The sequence below is a fragment of the Mobula hypostoma genome, chromosome 12 (assembly GCF_963921235.1).
Source record: "Mobula hypostoma chromosome 12, sMobHyp1.1, whole genome shotgun sequence".
NCBI lineage: Eukaryota > Metazoa > Chordata > Chondrichthyes > Myliobatiformes > Myliobatidae > Mobula > Mobula hypostoma.
The window spans coordinates 102,166,755-102,188,995 of record NC_086108.1 but is presented as its reverse complement, the minus strand read 5'-3'; the positions used below and the strand labels follow the sequence as shown (position 1 = coordinate 102,188,995).

The following is a 22,241-nucleotide window of genomic DNA, read 5'->3' as shown; positions in this document are numbered from 1 at the left end:
GGTGTTTGGAATGTTGATGCTTTATGCCAAAATAAGTGTGGGAAGGGGTATGATTGATGCTGCTTGTGCATGCAAGCAGGGCAGGGAGATTTTGGGGTTCTTATGTTTTTTGCTGTCATTCATTATTTTGGGTTTTACCTCTGTTTCCAGGATGTTTGTGGAGAGTGAGAATTTCACGTTGTATTTGTATACATTCTCTAAAATTAAATGGAACCATTGAACCAATCCTCAAATGTGACCTAACGAAAATATAAATAGCTGCAACATCACTTCTTTACTCTTATACTCAATATCCCAACCAGTGAAGGCAAAACATGCCATATGCCTTCTTTATCACTCTACCTACTTGCGGGGCCACTTTCAGTGAGAATTGAACCTAGACCCCAAGATCAATGCTGCAGAGGGCCCTGCTATTAACTGCATATTCGATTTCTCAAAGTGCAACATCTCACACACGCTTGGATTAAATTCAATCTGCCACTTCCCCTTCTCTATCTGTAACTGATCTATTTTCTACTGCATCCTCTACCTTATTCACACTTCCACCAGTCTTCATGTTATTGAAAAATTGTTAAGCCACCCATTTACATTTTCATCCAAGACATTTATATCACAAACAACAGAAGGTCCATCACTAATTCCCTGAGGAACACCCCAGGTCATGGACTTCCTGCCAGAACAGTACACCTCCACCACTAACCTCTTTATTTTACATTGCAATATATTTATGTTATAATTTATAGTAAATTTTATGTTTTTACATTGAGCTACTGCTAGAAAACAACAAATTTCATGTTATATAAGATAGTGATAATAAATCTGATTCTATGGACAAGCCAATTACCAACTACCAAATTACTATAGATCTCATGCATCATAATCTTCTGGATTGCCGACTGCAAAGGACTTTGGCAAGTTCCTTTCTAAAATCCATGTAGACCACATTAATTGATACTCTCATCAATTACTTTTGTCACCTCTGCAAAATAAAAACCCTATCAAGCTTGTACCATGTGACCTGCCCTGCACAAGCCCATGTTGATTGTCCTCAATCAGTCTATGATTTTCCTAATGCAAGTAAATTTCATCTCAGTGAAACCGCTCCAGTAGCATTCCTATCACTGATGTGAGGCTAACCAGTCCATGATTTCCTGTTTTCACATAGTCTATGAAATAGTGAACTTTTCCTCATTTGGAGTGATACTTTGTGCAAGGGTCATAATTCCTTTGATTGCAGTAAATGGCTCATTGAACTGTGATATGCCATTTTGTGTAATTTGTACTTCCTTCATGGTTTGGGTTCATCTAGGTTCAGCAGTGGTTTGAGGTATAGTGTCATTAAAGGGAAAGGATTCAGCCTCAGTTCTACGTAATGAATTATTCTTTATTTTAGACTACAGCTTTTGTTAATTATTTATTTTCTTCTAAACTATTTATATGATCTTCATCCTACCCCATCAGCAAAAGTTATCACAAAAGTTATTAAACTTTGTCACATGGTGTGAGCAGAATTATCTGCAGCTTAATGTGAAAAAGACTAAGGAACTGGTGGTAGACCTGAGGAGAGCTAAGGTACCGGTGACCCCTGTTTCCATCCAGGGGGTTAGTGTTGGCATGGTGGAGGATTACAAATACCTGGGGATACGAATTGACAATAAACTGGACTGGTCAAAGAACACTGAGGCTGTCTACAAGAAGGGTCAGAGCCGTCTCTATTTCCTGAGGAGACTGAGGTCCTTTAACATCTGCCGGATGATGCTGAGGATGTTCCACGAGTCTGTGGTGGCCAGTGAGATCATGTTTGCTGTTGTGTGCTGGGGCAGCAGGCTGAGGGTAGCAGACACCAACAGAATCAACAAACTCATTCGTAAGGCCAGTGATGTTGTGGGGATGGAACTGGACTCTCTGACGGTGGTGTCTGAAAAGAGGATGCTGTCCAAGTTGCATCCCATCTTGGACAATGTCTCCCATCCACTATGTAATGTACTGGTTGGGCACAGGAGTACATTCAGCCAGAGACTCATTCCATCGAGATGCAACACAGAGCGTCATAGGAAGTCATTCCTGCCTGTGGCCATCAAACTTTACAACTCCTCCCTTGGAGGGTCAGACACCCTGAGCCAATAGGCTGGTCCTGGCATAATTTACATGTTACTATTTAACTATTTATGGTTTTATTACTATTTAATTATTTATGGTGCAACTGTAAAGAAAACCAATTTCCCCTGGGATCAATAAAGTATGACTATGACTATCCCTGAAGCTTGTGGAATGGAATTTTTCATGTTGCACAATTCATTGGGAGCATATTCTGCTGGTGCAAGCACGCAATAAAACCCTGTTGGAAAGTCAGTTGCTAGTATTCGCACAAAGTTCAAGTTCAAGTTTATTGACTTTCAGTCAATAATACTGCCAAATGAAGCAACGTTCCTCCAGACCAAGATGCACAGCACAGTACACGTAACTCGCACACAATACATAAAGTAATATTCCCACAAATGAACTAACAAGTAATAAAATATTCCAGAAGTTTGACAGAAGTAAAAAGTATGACACCGTGGTTACGTGACGGTTTTTCACAGCTCAGGGCATCAGAGATCGATTCCATCTGTCGGATTGGAGTCTGTACATCCTCTCTATGGAATATGTGGGTTTTCTCTGGGTCCTCTGGTTTCTTCCCACAGTTCAAATACATTCTGGGTTGGTTAGTTGGTGATTGTAAATCATCCCGTGATCTGGTTAGGGTTAAATTGGGGATGTCAGTAGTTGCTTGGGAGTGCTGCTTGAAGGTCCTATTCCGTGCTTTATCTCTAAATAAGTAAATACTGGTGCTTCAGAAGTGATGAGACCTGGGTGGTGGCAAAGCATTCAGTAGTCTCACTGTCTGGGGAAAAGAAGCTGCTTCCTAAAAGACCTTGTCCTAATAAATGTGAACAATATTGCTCCACTTTGGGCTAGCCCATTTCTAGCCGCACAACATTGATTTTCCGAATGTGTGAAAGGTCAATAGGAAAGTGGAGAGAATCAAATGGATCGGAGTGGGAGAGTGCAAAAATGGATGCTTAATGTTTGGCGTAGAATCAGTCAAACATCAATCAATAGAAAGGGTCTTTTTCCATGCTTTATCAGTATGTTTAACAGCATCTATACTACTGTACTGACTAGAAAAAATAAGCTAATATTATTGATATTAGAATTGATTTATCATTGTCACATGCAGCAGTATACAGTGAAAAACTTGTCTTGCATACTGCCCAAACAGATCAAATCATTACACAGTGCACTGAAGTAGAACAAGGTGAAACATTGCAGAATAATGTGTAAAAGCTGCAGAGAAACTGCAGGGGTTAAACAATAAAGTTCAAGATCGTGATGAGGTAGATTGTGAGGTCAAGAGTCCCTCTCATTATACAAGAGATTTGCTTAGGATTCTGATAAGAGCAGGACAGAAAGTATCCTTGAGCTTGGCAGTACGTGCTTTCAGGCATTTATATCTCTAATGGGAGAGGGGAGAAGAGAAAATGTCTGGGATCTTTGATTATGTTGGCTGCTTTACTGAGGCAGCATCACGGAAGAACTGATGCTTGAAACATTTGACCGATCTTGTCTGTGATCATATCTGACATATTGTTTGTACATAATATGAAAAAATTCTTGTGTTCCTTCTCTCCATATTTTGAAAGATATTCTGTCATTAAATCATCATTACAGCTGTAAAAATAAGTAACACATGAGCATTTGAATACTGAAGGTGATTTCCTTATTGCGCACCCTGAAATAAAGTTTATAGCTGATGTTCTGATATATGTTGATATGGTTCAGTATAAATTAGACTGATTTCAATAGTGTGATCGTTTAGATGCAGAGGGTGTGAAGACTCTAATCATGAAATTCAGAAAAATAATCCTCCTGTCTTTGGAATGCCTTATCTCTGCCTGCGTGGTAAGATGTTCTGAGGTGAAGCTAATGAACAATGGTTATGATAATGTTGTCATAGCTATTAACCCTGAGATTCCAGAAGATCCAAAGCTCATTACAAAAATTCAGGTATAAATTTCTTGCTCTAATCAGTCAATATTGTTTTATTATTTGTCTAAATGCTATTGCAATTTGGGGAAGACCAGCCCGTTTAACTACTCCATAATTTATTTTGTTCAAATGATTTGGGAATTGTATCTCTTGAATATATACCATTCAATAACACTACAGCTGATAATGTAAAGAAAGTTGCACCATATGGTGCATTTTGCAAACTCAGGATGTGTAAGAGCATCTTGCTGCCAAAGATTTGTAGATTTAGAAATTGCTTTAAAGTAAAGTAAAGGCATCCGTTAGTCTTGTGATCTGCGCCTGGAAAGTCTTCACAGTCAGGCCTGGGCAAGGTTGTATGGAAGACCAGCGGTTGCCCATGCTGCAAGTCTCCCCTCTCCACGACACCGATGTTGTCCAAGGGAGGGGCATTAGGACCCATACAGCTTGGCACCAGTGTCGTCGCAGAGCAATGTGTGATTAAGTGCCTTGCTCAAGGACACAACACGTTCCCTCGGCTGGGGCTCGAACTCACGACCTTCAGGTCGCTAGTCCAATGCCTTAACCACTTGGCCATCTTAAAGGTGTTGTTACAGCATTGCTATTTTACTATGAGGGGTGATTGATAAGTTCGTGGTCTAAGGTAGAAAGAAATGAGTTATACAGCTCTCGTTACATGCACGTTCAGCTCAACTCTTTGAGTGATTATGCAGAAAGTTTGAACTTAATAACTCATCAGGGGTGATTGATAAGTTTGTGGCCTCAGGTAGAAGGTTATGAGTTATTAACTTCAAACTTTTGGCTTTGAAATCATCAGTACATCTTTTCCTTCCATTTGGAAATCTCTTCTTGTAATAAAACTTGGAAGAGAGAGTCTTTGTCGGGAGTCTAGTATTGAGTATGTGAACAGCCTGCCTACCTGTCAGAACTGGCTGGGTGTAAATCCTGCAGAGCATCAAGAAAGCTCACCTCTGTCCCAGGATACTGATGAACTTTTACCGCTGTACCATTGAAAGCATACTCACCAACAGCATCTCAGTGTGGTATGGCAATTGTCCCGTATCGGACCGCAAAGCACTCCAGTGGGCGGTGAAAACTGCCCAGCGATTATCGGCACCCAATTGCCCACCATTGAGAATATCTACCATAAACGCTGCCTGGGCAGGGCGAAAAGCATTATCAAGGATGCATCTCACCCTAACCATGGACCTTTTTCTCTCCTCCCATTCGGTAGGCGCTACAGGAGCCTCCGCTCCCGCACCAGCAGGCTCAGGGACTTCTTCCCTGAGGCTGTGACCCTGCTGAACCTCACATTACAGCAGTATTGCACCCATATTGGACAGTCTCAGTACTTTTATATTTGTATTGTGACGAGAATACACATAAATTAAGATGTTTGCTGGCCTGGGATAGCACCAGTGGCATCAGCAGTTGGTCTGCCACCTGTCCTCAGGGGAGGGAGAGATAAGGCACACAATGAAGCAGCATTTGGAGGTGTTAATGAAGGAGCCATCAGTCTGGGTATTGTCAAGAGCGGCTCCCCCTTTGAACCCTGAACTGTTTGAAGTGATGGACAGGCGATCTGGAGATGTGTAATGAAGGGACGGGAGAGAGAGCTGTCTAGAGCGGCTCCCCCTTTGAACCCTGAACTGTTTGAAGTGATGGACAGGCGATACCCCAGCAGGGGGATAAAAAGGGACATGTTCGCTAAGGCAGGACACACATGACACCCGAGGTAACGAGACCCTGGAAGCGATGCGCCTCTCACAAGCCGGTGGGAAGAACTGGGCCATAAACGCACAGGGTGGAAAGGTACGATCAGCGGGAACCTGGTGTGTTTTCACCCTCGCTTGGGTGCCGGGTTCACTGCAGAGGATCGACCGCATCTGGAGGAGGGGTCACAGTCGGTGACCTCAGGTGTCATCACAAAGGACCCGCCCGAAAGCTGCTTGTGAGCAATATCGCCGGTCTGTGAGTGGAAGCTGTTCTGAATGATCAGTCGTTCTCGTTCTCTCTCTCCCTCCCCCCACGTTGTCCATCGCCATGGCAACGATTACTGCGAACTGAACTAAATTGGACTGAACTTTGTGTCACTTTGGAATTGGTCATTTACCCCTAGACAACGATAGAGCTTGATTGATGCTGTTATCTTAATTCTGTGTACATGTGTGTTTATCATTGCTGAACTGTTGCATTTATTATCCTTTCGATTACTGTGTTGCTTGTTTCTTTAATAAAACTTTCTTAGTTCTAGTAATCCAGACTCCAACTGAGTGATCCATTTCTGCTGGTTTGGCAACCCAGTTACAGGGTACGTAACATAAGTGGGGTTCTCGTCCGCGATTTTGAACGCTAAATTTGGGACGGAGTAAATTGATTGTGTTAAAATTCCCGAAAGAAAGAAAAGACAAACAGCAGAAATGGAGGCTGAGGAATTTATAAAGGCGCCGACCTTGGAGGCATTAGAGGATGCCAGGAAATTGGAATTGGTAGCTGTGGCCAAACGGTTGAATCTTGCTAAGGGGAAGTCGACAATGAGGAGGGAGGAGATACACAGAGCTATGGTAGAGCACTATGTATCTAAAAGTGTGTTTCCCCAAGGCGAGCTGGGGGTGGTGTCTATTGAAAAACCTGCTGGAGACGCGGTACAGGTGCAGCTTGAAAAACTGAGACTCGAGCACGAGTTCCGGGTACGACAGTTGGAGCGAGAAGAGAAGGAGAGAGAGGTAGAAAGGCAAGAGAGAGAGAGACAGCTGGAGAGAGAAGAGAGAGACAGTTGGAAAGAGAAGAGAAAGAGAGAGAGAGAGAGTTTCAGCAGTTGGAGAAACAGAGGGAAAGGGAATTCGAGTTGGAGAAGTTAAAGATAAGGGCCGAGCAGGGGCTCGTGCCGAACCAAGGTGGAGGGTTCCGGGCGATCCAGGAGGTTAGGCTGGTTCCCCCATTTGACGATACCGATGTGGATCGGTACTTTCTCCATTTCGAAAAAGTGGCTATGTCAGGACTGGAGGAGGGGTAAGTGGGTTGTTTTACTTCAGAGTGTACTGAAAGGGAAAGCCCAAGAAGCTTACTCCACTTTGTCCGCGGAAGATGCCCAGAGGTATGAGGTGGTGAAAGAGGCCATCCTCAGGATCTATGAGTTGGTCCCGGAGGCATACCAGCAGAGGTTCCGGAATGCGAGGAAGCAGTGGGACCTCACGTATTTAGAGTTTGCCCGTGAGATGCAGACATATTGTGAGCGTTGGTGCGCCTCGAAGCGGGTAGAGGGGGATTATGACAGACTGCTACAGCTGATCCTGATTGAGCAGTTTAAAGGTTGTGTCCCTGAGGGTATGAGACCCTACCTCGATGAGAAGGAGGCAGCCACGTTAGCCGCAACTGCTGTTAGCGGATGAGTATGCGTTGACGCATAAAATGAAGTTTGCCCCGAGTAAAGGCTACCAGAAGGGTAGTCAGGACGGCGGGGAGAGTCCGCCGGAAAAGTCAGTAAGTAAGCCAGGGTCTAGTGGGAAGGATAAGGTAGACCGGGAGCAGTCTGGCAGGAAGTCTCCTGGGGTCGTCTGTTATAATTGCGGGAAAGTCGGACACTTTGCGTCCAGGTGCTCTGCCCCAAAAAAGGAGACGGGAAAAGGGAAGACAGCGATTTTGAATGGCTGTATCGAGCTGTTAAGCGAACCGCTAGGGAAGGACAGGTCTGCCAAAGTGCAGGAAGGGCGCGAGAGGTTTATCTCAGCCGGATTGGTGTCAGTGAAGGAGGGGTTAAAACCAGTTCCAGTGCGGATCTGGAGAGACACGGGAGCGTGTCAGTCACTAATACTGAAGAGTGTATTAGAGTTTAGCTCAGAGACCCAGACTGGGGAGGTAAAGGTCAGAGGTGTTGGGGAAGGGACAGAGTCAGTCCCTTTGCACCAGATATACTTACAAAGCAACCTGGTCTCTGGACTAGTCACGATTGAGTTGAGGTCCGAATTACCGATGAAAGGCGTGGAAGTCTTGCTCGGTAATGACATCGCCGGGGGAATCGTGTTCCCAGTCGTGAGATTGACAAGTCAGCCTGCCAGCAGTGAGGCCCCGCCCATGGACTCACAGGTTCATCATGGGGCTGCGGTAGTGAATTTAGCTGCGGTGGTAAATTTAGCTGAAACGTTTCTGCCAACCTTGTACGAGACGGGGGTAGAAAATGAAAAGAAGCAGTGTAGTGAGACAAGAGGTAGTGAGGGAGCTGGGACAGACGTAGCAGTAGCCAGGAAAGAATTTGTGCAGACGTGGGAGCGAGATGAGGGGCTGATGGTTTTGGCAGAGACAGCTCTCTCTGACACAGTCTTAAAAAGGGAACTAGTAGGCTATTGTGCGGAGGAGGAAGTGCTAAGGAAGAAAGGGAAATCAAGTACAGTACCCGCAGGTGAGGAATGGGGGGTGGTGCAAAAGAGTTATGAGGATGAGATTTTTAACCTGGCCCACAAGGTACCCCCCAGTGGACATTTGCGGTGCTGGAGGAAACAGTTGGTGGAATCATGAAAGAGGTTTACCGGCTGCCCGGGGGGAGGATGTTATTGATTATGTCCGACATGAACTGAGACGGTCACAGGCTAACAAACCTATGCTAACAAACCTAGTCGGGGTTAGCGTGGAAATCAATGAAGCTAGGGGCCCCCTGATAAGAGAAAAAAACCATTTTGAAAAGATTAGTATGGGATTGATCAGATGGGAGAAGGCTATTGTTTTGGCCAGGTCTCCTGATAAGGTCTCTCCCTTAATCCCCGAAAAAAGCGACTCTTTAGCAGAAGTAATTAGACGACTCGCACCCGTGTTTTTGATTGTCCTGAGGCGATGCAAAGAACTGGGACGTTGGGTGATGTCCGTTATAATAGGTGAGCCTAGCAAACAACACTCATATATAATGAGTAATTCAGTGACTAAAGGGCTGACGAACACAGAGGTGTGTATTGGCAATTTAATACGGCTGTCTGAAGCCAACTTGATAGCGAACCTTGAAAAAAATGAATACGGCCACACGAGGGTCACTTACCTGGGAATTGTGGTGACACAGGGGCAGCTGGCAGCGATGTAAGCTACAGTGCAGGCTATCGCTGACCTCCCAACCCCGACAGACAAGAGGGCCCTCAGAAGGCTCTGGGAGAAGGTGGGGTACCGTAGGAAGTTTTGCAATAACTCTGCGGTCACTACCTCTCCCCCTCCTACTAAGCCTTTGCGAGAGAAAACTAAGTTGGAATGGGACGACCCTTGTTATTGTGGTCCGGGACAAAACCAAATGAGAGGTTACATTGATCGCAATTCATCAGTGTTTTTGGCCAGTATGAAGTTTGCTGAGTTGGAGCCTGGTCTAAGGGATTATTAATAACACATATAAAAGGGACGGAAGATGTGATTACTGACTGTCTGTCAAGGTGCTGACAACTTCAAATTCTCTGTATTAGCCAAATAGCTGATAAAGATGTATATTTGTGTGTATCAAATAATGTACTCATGTTTGTAATTTTTACCCCGGTAAAAATCCTTAAAGGGGGGAAGTGTGACGAGAATACACATAAATTAAGATGTTTGCTGGCCTGGGATAGCACCAGTGGCATCAGCAGTTGGTCTGCCACCTGTCCTCAGGGGAGGGAGAGATAAGGCACACAATGAAGCAGCATTTGGAGGTGTTAATGAAGGAGCCATCAGTCTGGGTATTGTCAAGAGCGGCTCCCCCTTTGAACCCTGAACTGTTTGAAGTGATGGACAGGCGATCTGGAGATGTGTAATGAAGGGACGGAGGAGAGAGAGAGCTGTTTGGAGCGGCTCCCCCTTTGAACCCTGAACTGTTTGAAGTGATGGACAGGCGATACCCCAGCAGGGGGATAAAAAGATGGTATTCAGGACAAGGTCTTGGAGATTATTGTTTAGTTTTGAGGGGGATGATGGTGTTGAATTCTGAGCATCCTGATATATGCAGCCTTTCTGTCCAAATGTTCTAAAATATTGCTAAAATTATGTTTCCTTTAGGAGATGATAACTTCAGCCTCATCTTTCCTGTATGCTGCCACTAAACAGCGAGCTTATTTTCGAGATGTGAAAATTTTATTGCCCATCACTTGGATATCAGAACCACATTATCAAAGACCAACTACACAATCCTATGAGAAGGTAAAAGCTGAAGCAATAGCACAGCTGGTTCCATCATTTTATTATTTTCAACATCTATTCTGTTATCCACACTGGGACTTAATGCTTGTATGTTCTGTGGCATAAATCTTAATGTATAATACCATTGGAATCAGATTTATTATTACATACGTCATGACATTTTTTGTTTTGCGGCAAGTCAAAAAAGCCTGTTACAGTAAATAAAAAAGTAATGTAAAAGAGAAATAACAATTGATTCATGGGCCATAAAAAATAATCTGATAACAGCGGGGAAGAAACTGTTCCTCAAACACTGAGTGTGTGTTCAGGCTCCCCTACACCTCTCTGATGGTAGTAATGAGACGAGGGCATGTCCTGTATGGGTCCTTAATGACGGATGCTGCGTTCTTGAGTTATCACTTTTTGAAGATGTCTTTTAAGCTGAGGGTTAGTGCCCATGATGGAGCTGGTTGAGTTTATAACTCCCTGCAGCTCTTTCTGATCCTGTGCATTGGTGCCTCTATTCCAGTCTGTGGTGAAACCCATCAAACGTTTGTCATGATATATCAGTAGAAATCTTTTTTGTTCTTTTGAGACATACCAAATCTCCTGAACTTCTAACGAAGTATAATCATTGGCATGCTTTCTTCAGCATTTTGTTTTATTTTAGGAACAAAAGTTAGTCATTTAGTCTTGAATCGTGATCAAATTTAATCTGTGAAGTCATGGCTGTCTGTGACATGTTGTCATATAGCTGTGTTATATGACAAAAATTATCAATCTCAGATTTAAAATTTACATTTGACCCTTCAATTTTCATTCATAGAAATGAATTTCAGAGTTGTACCATCACTTATATATACATGGGTTTCCTTCCAATTTTTAGATGATGAGATTGATTTTAGAACAAATGGGCGTATGTCAGTGTAAGGAATTGGTCATTTAGAGTTGCAAAGTGAAGAGCTATTTGTTTATTGTTGAGATTGTGAAATCTCTGTAAGCCTTTAAAGTTGGAGATATGTTTCCTTTAATAGTTTCACATCCTTGATCAAAATTTGGATGTGATCAATACATATTGGCTTAAAATGATAATCCAATGAAAATATTTTATTCCTTTATAATTTTAATTAACACACCCAGAAAAGGAAGTGTCTTTAGTGGGAGAGTCTAGGACCACAGGGCACACTTCAGAATAAAAGAAAGTCCCTTTAGAACAGAGTGAGGAGGAATTTCTTTAACCAGAGGGCGTTGACTCTGTGAATTCATTGCTACAGATGACCGTGGAGACCAAGTCATTGGCTAAATTTAAAGAAAAAGTTGATAGGGTTCTTGTTTGGTAAGGGTGTCAAAGGCAGAAGAATGGGGTTGAGACAGATAATAAATTAGCCATGATTTATTTTATTTATTTAGTGATACATCTTGGAGTAGGCCCTTCTGGCCCTTCAAGACAGCCTGCCCCAGCAATCCTACAACCCCCAATTAACCCTAACCTAATCACGGGACAACTTTATAATGACCAATTAACCTAGCCAGTATGTCTTTGGACTGTGGGAGGAACTGGAGCACCTGACAAAAACATACACATTCCACAGGGAGGCTATACAGACTCCTTTCAGAGGACACAGGATTTGAACTCTGACTCCAACACCTCGAACCATAATAGTGTTGCACTAACTGCTGTACTACAGTGATGGAATGAAGGAGCAGACACAACAGGCTGAATGAACTAATTCCGGTCTGATGATGTACGGTCTTTACATTTTCTGTTGATACTCATTTCTCTCTTTGTATGTCCATGCTTTTATTGTTTATGTTTAACAGTAGCTTTTTTTGACTTCAATTCCTCTGTCTTTTTCTTACTAGGCTGATGTGATCATTGCTGATTCAAACGTTAAATTTGGTGATGATCCGTACACCCTCCAGTATGGCAGATGTGGTGAACGGGGCCGATATATTCACCTGACCCCCAGCTTCATGCTGAATGATAGTGTCATCCCTATTTATGGTCCACGAGGTAACAATTTTGGTAGAAAATGTTTTCAAACATGCAACTGGTTGGAATTTCCCGATAAATCATTTGTATTTGGTTGTTGGTGCTGAAGTAGAGCAAAATCTTCCCTTAATGATATTTCAGGCAAAGCTGGGAGATTGCAGCAATGAATATCAAAAGTCCGTTGAGGAAGTACACTTCAGAACATGTTAAATAAAGTAAAACATTGATAATCCAGTGTATGATCAATTGGGAAATCCAAATGACTGCCTCACTAGTCTGAACAATGAACATTATAGCACAGTACAGGACCCTTGGCCCACGATATTGTGACAAGCTTTTAATCTGCTTTAAGATCAATCTAACCCGTCCCTCCTACGTGATCCTCCATGTGACCCCTTGGATTAGCTATTTCCACCCTGGGAAAAGGTCTCTGCCTATCCACTCTATCTATTCTTCAGGCATCTATCTATGTCTGAAGTGTGAGATGGTATTCCAGACTGCGGGTCATTGGCGCAGTCAGTGCCAAAGTCAGGAATATCAAAAATGGATAGGTTTGTGATTGGAGGTGGGTCAGAAACAATCTGATGCCCATAACCTGAAGCTCACTGGGTTCTATTTTCTGCTCTCTTTGAACTTATTGGGTTCACTGAAAAAAATGCTACTGTATAACATTTACAAAAAGGGAAATACAAATTTTTTGAGGTATTATATCAAAAGGTCTGGAAAATCTGCTGAGCTAGCCCAACTAAAGTTGTTTGGGAGTTGACTGCATTCCGTTACACCCCTCCGCATTCCCTCTTCGTTGATTCTCCCCTCTTAACCCCTCTTCCCGTCACCTGACTATCACTTCCCCAGCTCCTCCTTCCCTTTCTCCCATTCTCTTCTTCTATCGAATTTCTTCTTTGGCCCTTTACCTTTTCTATCTATCACCTCCCAGCTTCTCACTTTATTCACCCTCCCCTACCTACGCAGCCTCACCTGTCACCTTCTGTTTCTTTTCCCCCCACCTTCATATTATGGTTTCTCTCAACACACATCAAAGTTGCTGGTGAACGCAGCAGGCCAGGCAGCATCTCTAGGAAGAGGTACAGTTGACGTTTCGGGCCGAGACCCTTCGTCAGGACTATCTGAAGGAAGAGCTAGTAAGAGATTTGAAAGTGGGAGGGGGAAAGGGATATCGAAAATTATAGGAGAAGACAGCAGGGGGAGGGATGGAGCCAGGAGCTGGACAGGTGATTGGCAAAAGGGATACGAGAGGATCATGGGACAGGAGGTCCGGGAAGAAAGACAAGGGGGGGGGAACCCAGAGGATGGGCAAGGGGTATATTCAGAGGGACAGAGGGAAAAAAAGGAGAGTGAGAGAAAGAATGTGTGTATAAAAATAAGTAACAGATGGGGTAGGAGGGGGAGGTGGGGCATTAGCGGAAGTTAGAGAAGTCGATGTTCATGCCATCAGGTTGGAGGCTACCCAGACGGAATATAAGGTGTTGTTCCTCCAACCTGAGTGTGGCTTCATCTTTACAGTAGAGGAGGCCGTGGATAGACATGTCAGAATGGGAAAGGGATGTGGAATTAAAATGTGTGGCCACTGGGAGATCCTGCTTTCTCTGGCGGACAGAGCGTAGGTGTTCAGCAAAGCAGAGAGAGTGGGGGAGGGAAAGATCTGTTTAGTGGTGGGATACCGTTGGAGGTAGTGTAAGTTACGGAGAGTAATTTTTTGGACCCGGAGGCTGGTGGGGTGGTAGGTGAGGACCAGGGAAACCCTATTCCTAGTGGGGTGGCGCGAAGATGGAGTGAGAGCAGATGTGCGTGAAATGGGGGAGATGCGTTTGACAGCAGAGTTGATGGTGGAGGAAGGGAAGCCCCTTTCTTTAAAAAAGGAGGACATCTCCCTCGTCCTGGAATGAAAAGCCTCATCCTGAGAGCAGATGCGGCGGAGACGCAGGAATTGCGAGAAGGGGATGGCATTTTTGCAAGAGACAGGGTGAGAAGGGGAATAGACCAGATAGCTGTGAGAGTCAGTAGGCTTATAGTAGACATTGGTGGATAAGCTGTCTCCAGAGACAGAGACAGAAAGATTTAGAAAGGGGAGGGAGGTGTCGGAAATGGACCAGGTAAACTTGAGGGCAGGGTGAAAGTTGGAGGCAAAGTTAATAAAGTCAACGAGCTCAGCATGCGTGCAGGAAGCAGCCCCAATGCAGTCGTCGATGTAGCGAAGGAAAAGTGGGGGACAGATACCAGAATAGGTACGGAACATAGATTGTTCCACAAAGCCACCAAAAAAGCAGGCATAGCTAGGACCCATACGTGTGCCCATAGCTACACCTTTAGTTGGGAGGAAGTGGGAGGAGCCAAAGAGAAATTATTAAGAGTAAGGACTAATTCCGCTAGACGGAGCAGAGGGGCGGTAGACGGGAACTGATTAGGTCTGGAATCCAAAAAGAAGCGTAGAGCTTTGAGACCTTCCTGATGGGGGATGGAAGTATATAGGGACTGGACATCCATGGTGAAAATAAAGCGTTGGGGGCCAGGGAACTTAAAATCATCGAAAAGTTTAAGAGCGGGAGAAGTGTCACGAACATAGGTAGGAAGGGATTGAACAAGGGGGGATAAAACCATGTCGAGGTATGCAGAAACGAGTTCAGTGGGGCAGGAGCCAGCTGAGACAATAGATCTGCCAGGACAGGCAGGTTTGTGGATCTTGGGTAGGAGGTAGAAACGGGAAGCGCGAGGTGTGGGAAGTAAGGTTGTTAGCAGTGGATGGGAGATCCCCAAAGCGGATAAAGTCGGTGATGGTGTGGGAGACAATGGCCTGGTGCTACTTAGTGGGGTCACAATCGAGGGGTAAATAAGAGGAGGTATCCGCGAGTTGTCGCTGTGCCTCGGCAAGGTAGAGGTACCCCCCCCCCGTCGTGCCCCATCCGTTATTTATTTATATACACACATTCTTTCTCTCTCTCTCTCCTTTTTCTCTCTCTGTCCTTCTGACTATAACCCTTGCCCATCCTCTGGGTTTTCCCCCCCTCCCCCCTTTCCTTCTCCCTGGGCCTCCTGTCCCATGATCCTCTCATATCCCTTTTGCCAATCACCTGTCCAGCTCTTGGCTCCATCCCTCCCCCTCCTGTCTTCTCCTATCATTTTGGATCTCCCCCTCCCCCTCCCATTTTCAAATCTCTTACTTGCTCTTCTTTCAGTTAGTCCTGACCAAGGGTCTCGGCCCGAAACGTTGACTGTACCTCTTCCTAGAGATGCTGCCTGGCCTGCTGCATTCACCAGCAACTTTGATGTGTGTTGCTTGAATTTCCAGCATCTGCAGAATTCCTCGTGTTATGGTTTCTCTCACTTTGCTTTCCAGTCCTAATGAAGGGTTTTGTCCCAAAATGCTGACGGTTTATTAATTTCCAGAGATGGTGACTGACCTGCTGAGTTCCTCCAGCGTTTTGTGAGGGCTGCTCTAGATTTCCAGCATCTGCACAACCTCTTGAATTTCTGTTAAAGCTAATTAGTGAATTTTGGGAGTTGATATAAAATACTATAATGGTGATAACACAAAGTAAGAAAATATAGCCCACATTTTCCAATACCTGTTGGTAGTCTAATCTGACCTATTTCCATGTTTTTATTTGAAGTGGGTCTGTGGGCAAGTTCCTCTATTCAAAAAGCTGATTCTGAGCTTATCAATGGGTCCTGCCTTAAGTTACAACTCCCTCCCCCATAATTACTTTGACAGCTGGTTAAAGAAAGGTTCAACGGGTCAGGACTTTCTTCACTGAAGTGCGGAAAATGATGGGAGATCTTATCGAGGTATACAAAATTGAGGGGTATAGAGAGGATGAATGCATGCAGGATTTTTCCCTCTGGTTGAGTGAGACTAGAAATAGAGGTCATAGGTGTAGAATGAAAAGTGAAATATTTAAGAGGAATTTAAGGGGGGAGCTTCTTCACTCAGAGAGTGGTGCAAATGCAGGTTTAGTTGTAACATTTCAGAGACATGTGGATAGGTACGTGGATGAGAAAGGTATTGAGCATGATGGGCTAGATATAGGTAGAGGGGCCTCAGGGCCTGTTTCTGTGCTGTGGTGCTCTTAGACTCCATGCAGATGCTGGAGATCTGAAACAGGACAGACGCTAGCAGAAACGTCAGCCTAATTATCTCTATTAACACTGGCAATTCAAAGGGGAACTGTTGGCTTTATCAAATCAGAATGTACATTGCTTTCATTTCCATTGCAAAACAGTTAGATTCTGTAATGAATTCAAGAACAGTGGTGTGAACAATCACAAATTCCTAAAATAGAAACAAGGGTTCCATTCCTACCAACTTTTTTTTCTTGATACTGCATTCTCCTCTACCAATTTTGTTCAATTATTTCTTCTCACTGCATCCCTCTGTTTAGCTGAAGTTTTGGTATTACTTGTTAAAAATGTGCTTTTACATGCATGGCTTCCACAGCAACAGATTTGCACCATGCACCCAATCACCGTTTCTGCACATTCTAATGAACAGCCAGCTGATCTGCTTCCTGTGCATAAGCTGTCACTCTTCACCACTCTTCTTTCTTTTAAGTCCCTCCTTTATAACTACGGCCAAGTTTTTGGTCACCCCTTCGAATATCTCTATATATATAGTTGAATAAGGCTCCAGTAAAGCACTTTTAGATGACTTATTGTGTCAAGGTTCCCCATGGATGGATGTGGTTGTTTAGTTTTAAATCTGATTGTATCAATGTACTTTTATTTTTCTAGGTAAAGTGTTTGTACATGAGTGGGCCCATCTTCAGTGGGGTGTTTTTGATGAATATAATGATTTGGAGCCCTTTTATTTTTCTGGCAACAGAATGCGCCCAACTGGGTGAGTTACACTTCAATATATGTCATGTGATATGATGGTATAAAATAAGTCTATGTTTTTGCTTCAGGATTACTTTTGTACCCATTATGTAGCTTAACAATTTAATTTAATTGTTAATTGTTTGGTGTTCCACTGCAGCAAGGAGGCAAATAGATGGGGTGGACAAGTAATATTTTAAAGGTAGCCTGTCACTCGGGGGGGGGGGGATTGAATCATTAAACTGCATAGCAGTGGAGTGGCTCTTCATCAGCAGGTGCAGAAGCAGCACTGGAGCGCATGGTGCAAGCATCCTTCTGTGTGAGCTGTGCATGCACAAATGCATTTTGATCAAGCAATGCTGAAACTTTGGTTGAACAGTTTGAGATTATACTGAAAATTTGTAATTTTGTCTTTTGTATATAGACAGACTCTGTGCCTGCATCCATGAAATATCAACTCTTAATTCCTTTCCATAGATTCTACCTGACCTGCTAAGTTTCTCCAGTATTTTATGTGTGTTACTCCGGATTTCCAGCACCAGCCAAATCTTTTGTGATTAAGATTGTGTCCTCCCAGATTGATGTATCTGACTGGTGTGTACATTTCAATGCCTGTGCCACATTTTGATCACAGTCATTGAGTCATGCAGCACCAAAACAGGCCTTTCGACCCTCCGAATCCATGCTGAACATCAAGAATCTATCTATACTAACACCATTTACCAGCACTTGCCTTCCAAGCCTTAATGTTTCAAATACTTACATATTGTGAGAATACCTATCTCTTTCACCACCTCAAGCAGTGGATTCCAGAGCACATTCTGAGTGGAAAAAGTTCTTTCTGAGAATTTCTGACTTGTATGACACGAAGTTTGTTCAAAGTTCCAAGTAAACTTATTGTCAAAGTACAGATAAGTCACTATATACAACCCTGAGATGTGTTTTCTAGCGGGAATGCACCGAAAATCAAAGAAACACAATAGAATCAATGAAAGACTGCACCCTTTAAGACAGACAAACAAACAATTTGCAAAAGAGAACAAACTGTGTAAATACTAAAGAATTAAAATAAATAATAATAAATAATATCTGGAACGTGAGATGAAGACTCATTGAAAGTGAGTCCATAGGTTGTGGGAACAGTTCAGTGATGGGACGAATGAAGATTATGCCACTGGTTCATGAGCCTGATGGTTGAAGGGTAATAACTGTTCCTGAACCTGGTGGTGATGGATGCTACTTCCCTGCGATAGCACTCCGTGTAGATGTGGTCAATGGTGGTGAGGGCTTCACCAGTGATGGACTGGGCCATATCCACTATTTTCTGTAGGAATTTTCAAACTAGGTCATGATGCAACCAGTCAATATACTCTCTACCACACATCCGTGGAAGCTTGTCAAAGTTTTGGATGTCGTGCCGAATCTTCGCAAACTCCTAAAGAAGAAGAGGCACTGCTGTGCTTTCTTCATAGAACCATAGAACCATAGAAACTACAGCACAGAAACAGGCCCTTTGGCCCTTCTTGGCTGTGCCGAACCATTTTATGCCTAGTCCCACTGACCTGCACACGGACCATATCCCTCCATACACCTTCCATCCATGTATCTGTCCAATTTATTCTTATATGTTAAAAAAGAACCCACATTTACCACCTCGTCTGGCAGCTCATTCCATACTCCCACCACTCTCTGTGTGAAGAAGCCCCCCCCTAATGTTCCCTTTAAACTTTCCCCCCCTCACCCTTAACCCATGTCCTCTGGTTTTTTTCTCCCCTTGCCTCAGTGGAAAAAGCCTGGTTGCATTCACTCTATCTATACCCATCATAATTTTATATACCTCTATCAAATCTCCCCTCATTCTTCTACGCTCCAGGGAATAAAGTCCTAACCTATTCAACCTTTCTCTGTAACTGAGTTTCTCAAGTCCCGGCAACATCCTTGTAAACCTTCTCTGCACTCTTTCAACCATATATATATCCTTCCTGTAATCTGGTGACCAAAACTGAACACAATACTCCAGATTCGGCCTCACCAATGCCTTATACAACCTCATCATAACATTCCAGCTCTTATACTCAATACTTCGATTAATAAAGGCCAATGTACCAAAAGCTCTCTTTACGACCCTATCTACCTGTGACGACACTTTTAGGGAATTTTGTATCTGTATTCCCAGATCCCTCTGTTCCACTGCACTCCTCAGTGCCTTACCATTAACCCTGTATGTTCTACCTTGGTTTGTCCTTCCAACATGCAATACCTCATACTTGTCAGTATTAAACTCCATCTGCCATTTTTCAGCCCATTTTTCCAGCTGGTCCAAGTCCCTCTGCAGGCTCTGAAAACCTTCCTCACTGTCCACTACACCTCCAATCTTTGTATCATCAGCAAACTTGCTGATCCAATTTACCACATTATCATCCAGATCATTGATATAGATGACAAATAACAATGGACCCAGCACTGATCCCTGTGGCACACCAATAGTCACAGGCCTCCACTCACAGAAGCAATTCTCTACCACCACTCTCTGGCTTCTTCCATCGAGCCAATGTCTAATCCAATTTACCACCTCTCCATGTATACCTAGCGACTGAATTTTCCTAACTGACCTCCCATGGGGGACCTTGTCAAAGGCCTTACTGAAGTCCATGTAGACAATATCCACTGCCTTCCCTTCACCCACTTTCCTGGTAACCTCCTCGAAAAACTCCAACAGATTGGTTAAACATGACCTACCACGCACAAAGCCATGTTGACTCTCCCTAATAAGCCCCTGTCTATCCAAATGCTTGTAGATTCTGTCTCTTAGTACTCCCTCCAATAACTTACCTACTACTGACGTTAAACTCACTGGCCTATAATTTCCCGGATTACTTTTCGATCCTTTTTTAAACAACGGAACAACATGAGCCACTGTCCAATCCTCTGGCACTTCACCCGTAGACAGCGACATTTTAAATATTTCTGCCATGGCCCCCGCAATTTCAACACTAGTCTCCTCCACTAAATTGCATTTATGTGCTGGGCCCAGGACTGGTCCTCTGAAGTGATGACACTGAGGTTGCTGACCCTCTCCACGTCTGATTCCCCAATGAAGAGTGGCTCATAGTCCTCTGGTTTCCTCCTCCTGATGTCAATAATCATCTCCTTGGTCTTGCCGACATTGAGTGAGAAGGTGCTGTTGTGAAACCACTCAGTCAGTTTTACAATCTCCCTCCTATGTGCTAATATTTTATCATCTTTGATTCAGCCACTAGCAGTAGTGTTTTCAGCAAAGTTACATATGGCATTAGTGCTGTGCTTAACCTCATAGTCATAAATATAAAATGAGTAAAGCAGGGGGCTACACACGCTGTCTTGTGATGCACCTGTGCTAATTGTAATTGTGGAGGAGATGTTGTTGCCAATCCGAACTGACTGGTGTCTGCAAGTGAGGAAATCAATGATCAAATTGCACAAGGAGTTATTGAGGGCTGGAAGCTGAAGCTAATTGACTAGTTATCAGGGGATGGTCGTACTGAATGCAGAGCTGTAGTCAATAGAGAGCATCCTGATGTATGCACCTTTGCTGTCCTGATGTTCTTGGTTTGAGAGAAGAGTTAATGCAATGGCACCAGCTAGTAGGCAAATTGGAGAGGATATAAATCACATCACAGGCAGTTGATACATTTCATCAGCAGCGTCTCAAAGCACTTCATCACAGTGGATGTAAGTGCTCCTGGACGATAGTCATTGAGGCTGGTTACCAAGTTCTTTTTGGGCACCTGTATAATTGAAGCCTGCTTGAAGCAGTTGAGTACCTCAGACTGCTGAAGTGAGAGGCTAAAGGTATCAGTAAACACTCCAGCTAGTTGATCAGCTCAGGTGTTTAGTACTTGACTGGGTACTCCATCTGGGCTGGCTGCTTTCTTTGGGTTCATCCTCCAAAAGGGTGCTCTCATACCAGCCTCAGAGACTAAAATCATGGGTATATTGGGAGATGTGGGAGTTTATGAAGGTTCATCCATTGTTTTTTTGTCAGTCTGAGCATAGAAAGCATTGAGCTCATCTGGGAGTGAATCTATGTTGTCACTATGTTGTTTGGTTTCCCTTTATAAGAGGTAATAGCATTCAAGCCCTGCCACATCAATTGAGCATCCTATCATGATTCAAGTTTAGTCTGAAATTGCCACATTGCATGTGAGATAGCTTTCTGCAGATTGTACCTAGACCTCTTTTATCTTAATTCGTTGCCAGACATAAATGGCTCTAATCTTGCCCTCAGTAGATTGCAAATTTCATGGCTCATCCAGGGTTTCTGGTTGGGGAAGACTCTATGGTTTTGTGGGGACACATTTCTCTACAATGGTTTTTATAAAGTCTGTGTTGTTTGCAGCAGCAGTACAATGCAAAAGAAATAATAAGTTCAAAGTAAATTTATTATCAAAGTACATTCAGTATATGTCACGATATACCACTTTGAGATTCACTTTCTTGTGAACATTCATCATAAAAAGTTCTATGAGTTACTAAATAACAATGAACATAAAGGAACAATGAAACGGTGTTTATGGGTTCATGAACCATTCAGAAATCTGACAAAGGAAGGGAACTGTGGGTGTTCTCTGACAGCTTTCTTCTAAACTTCATGCCCTGAATTATAAAAGTATGCTATTTAATTTTTGACACCTCTGCTCTTCGGAAAAGACCCCTAAGATACACCCTTTTTAAGCTCTTCATAAATATGTATTTTACTTAAATGATGCCATTGATGAACAAACATGATAAGGGGGAATTAACACTCGATGTAGTCTAAGAGAATTTGGAGACTGGCAAGAGTTAGGAAATCAGATCTGCGAAAGTCTGATCCTCAGAAAGTCAAGGTTTCAATGCCAAGAATGGCTAGTGATATAGTTCAGATATCCTTAGAAACACTTACGTATGTAAATGTAAGGACAACAAAAGTCATGCCCATGATGACGGGTCTCGGCCTGAAATGTTGACTATTTACTCTTTTTCATAGATGCTGTCTGGCCTGCTGGGTTGCTCCAGCATTTTGTGTGTTTTGTTTCTATTAGTTTACTTATTTTGCTTATAGATTTGGAGAATTTTATGTCATTAGTCTTGGTTTTATGAGGAACTTCAAGGTGTCCACTATAGGTGCTCCATTTTTTAAAAACATAGAAATGAGCAGGGGTCACTGTTACCTGGTCAACTATGAGCTTTATGCTATGCTTAAAGGGTTGATCTTCACATTCTGCTTTCTTCAGATGGCCAAAAGCTGTAC

The 22,241-nt window shown here is 43.4% G+C and overlaps 1 protein-coding gene across 1 annotated transcript in view; it reads left to right on the top strand.

Moving 5' to 3' along the window:
- Nucleotides 1-3,847: 3,847 nt before the first annotated feature.
- The window catches only part of LOC134355038 (calcium-activated chloride channel regulator 1-like), a 48,021-nt gene continuing 29,627 nt past the window's right edge, over nt 3,848-22,241 (top strand). Inside the window, exons 1-4 of the mRNA XM_063064713.1 lie at nt 3,848-4,047; nt 10,030-10,170; nt 12,013-12,163; nt 16,889-16,994. Coding sequence (XP_062920783.1) covers nt 3,886-4,047; nt 10,030-10,170; nt 12,013-12,163; nt 16,889-16,994 — 560 coding nt within the window. The 5' untranslated portion in view covers nt 3,848-3,885. The remainder of the gene's footprint in view (nt 4,048-10,029; nt 10,171-12,012; nt 12,164-16,888; nt 16,995-22,241) is intronic.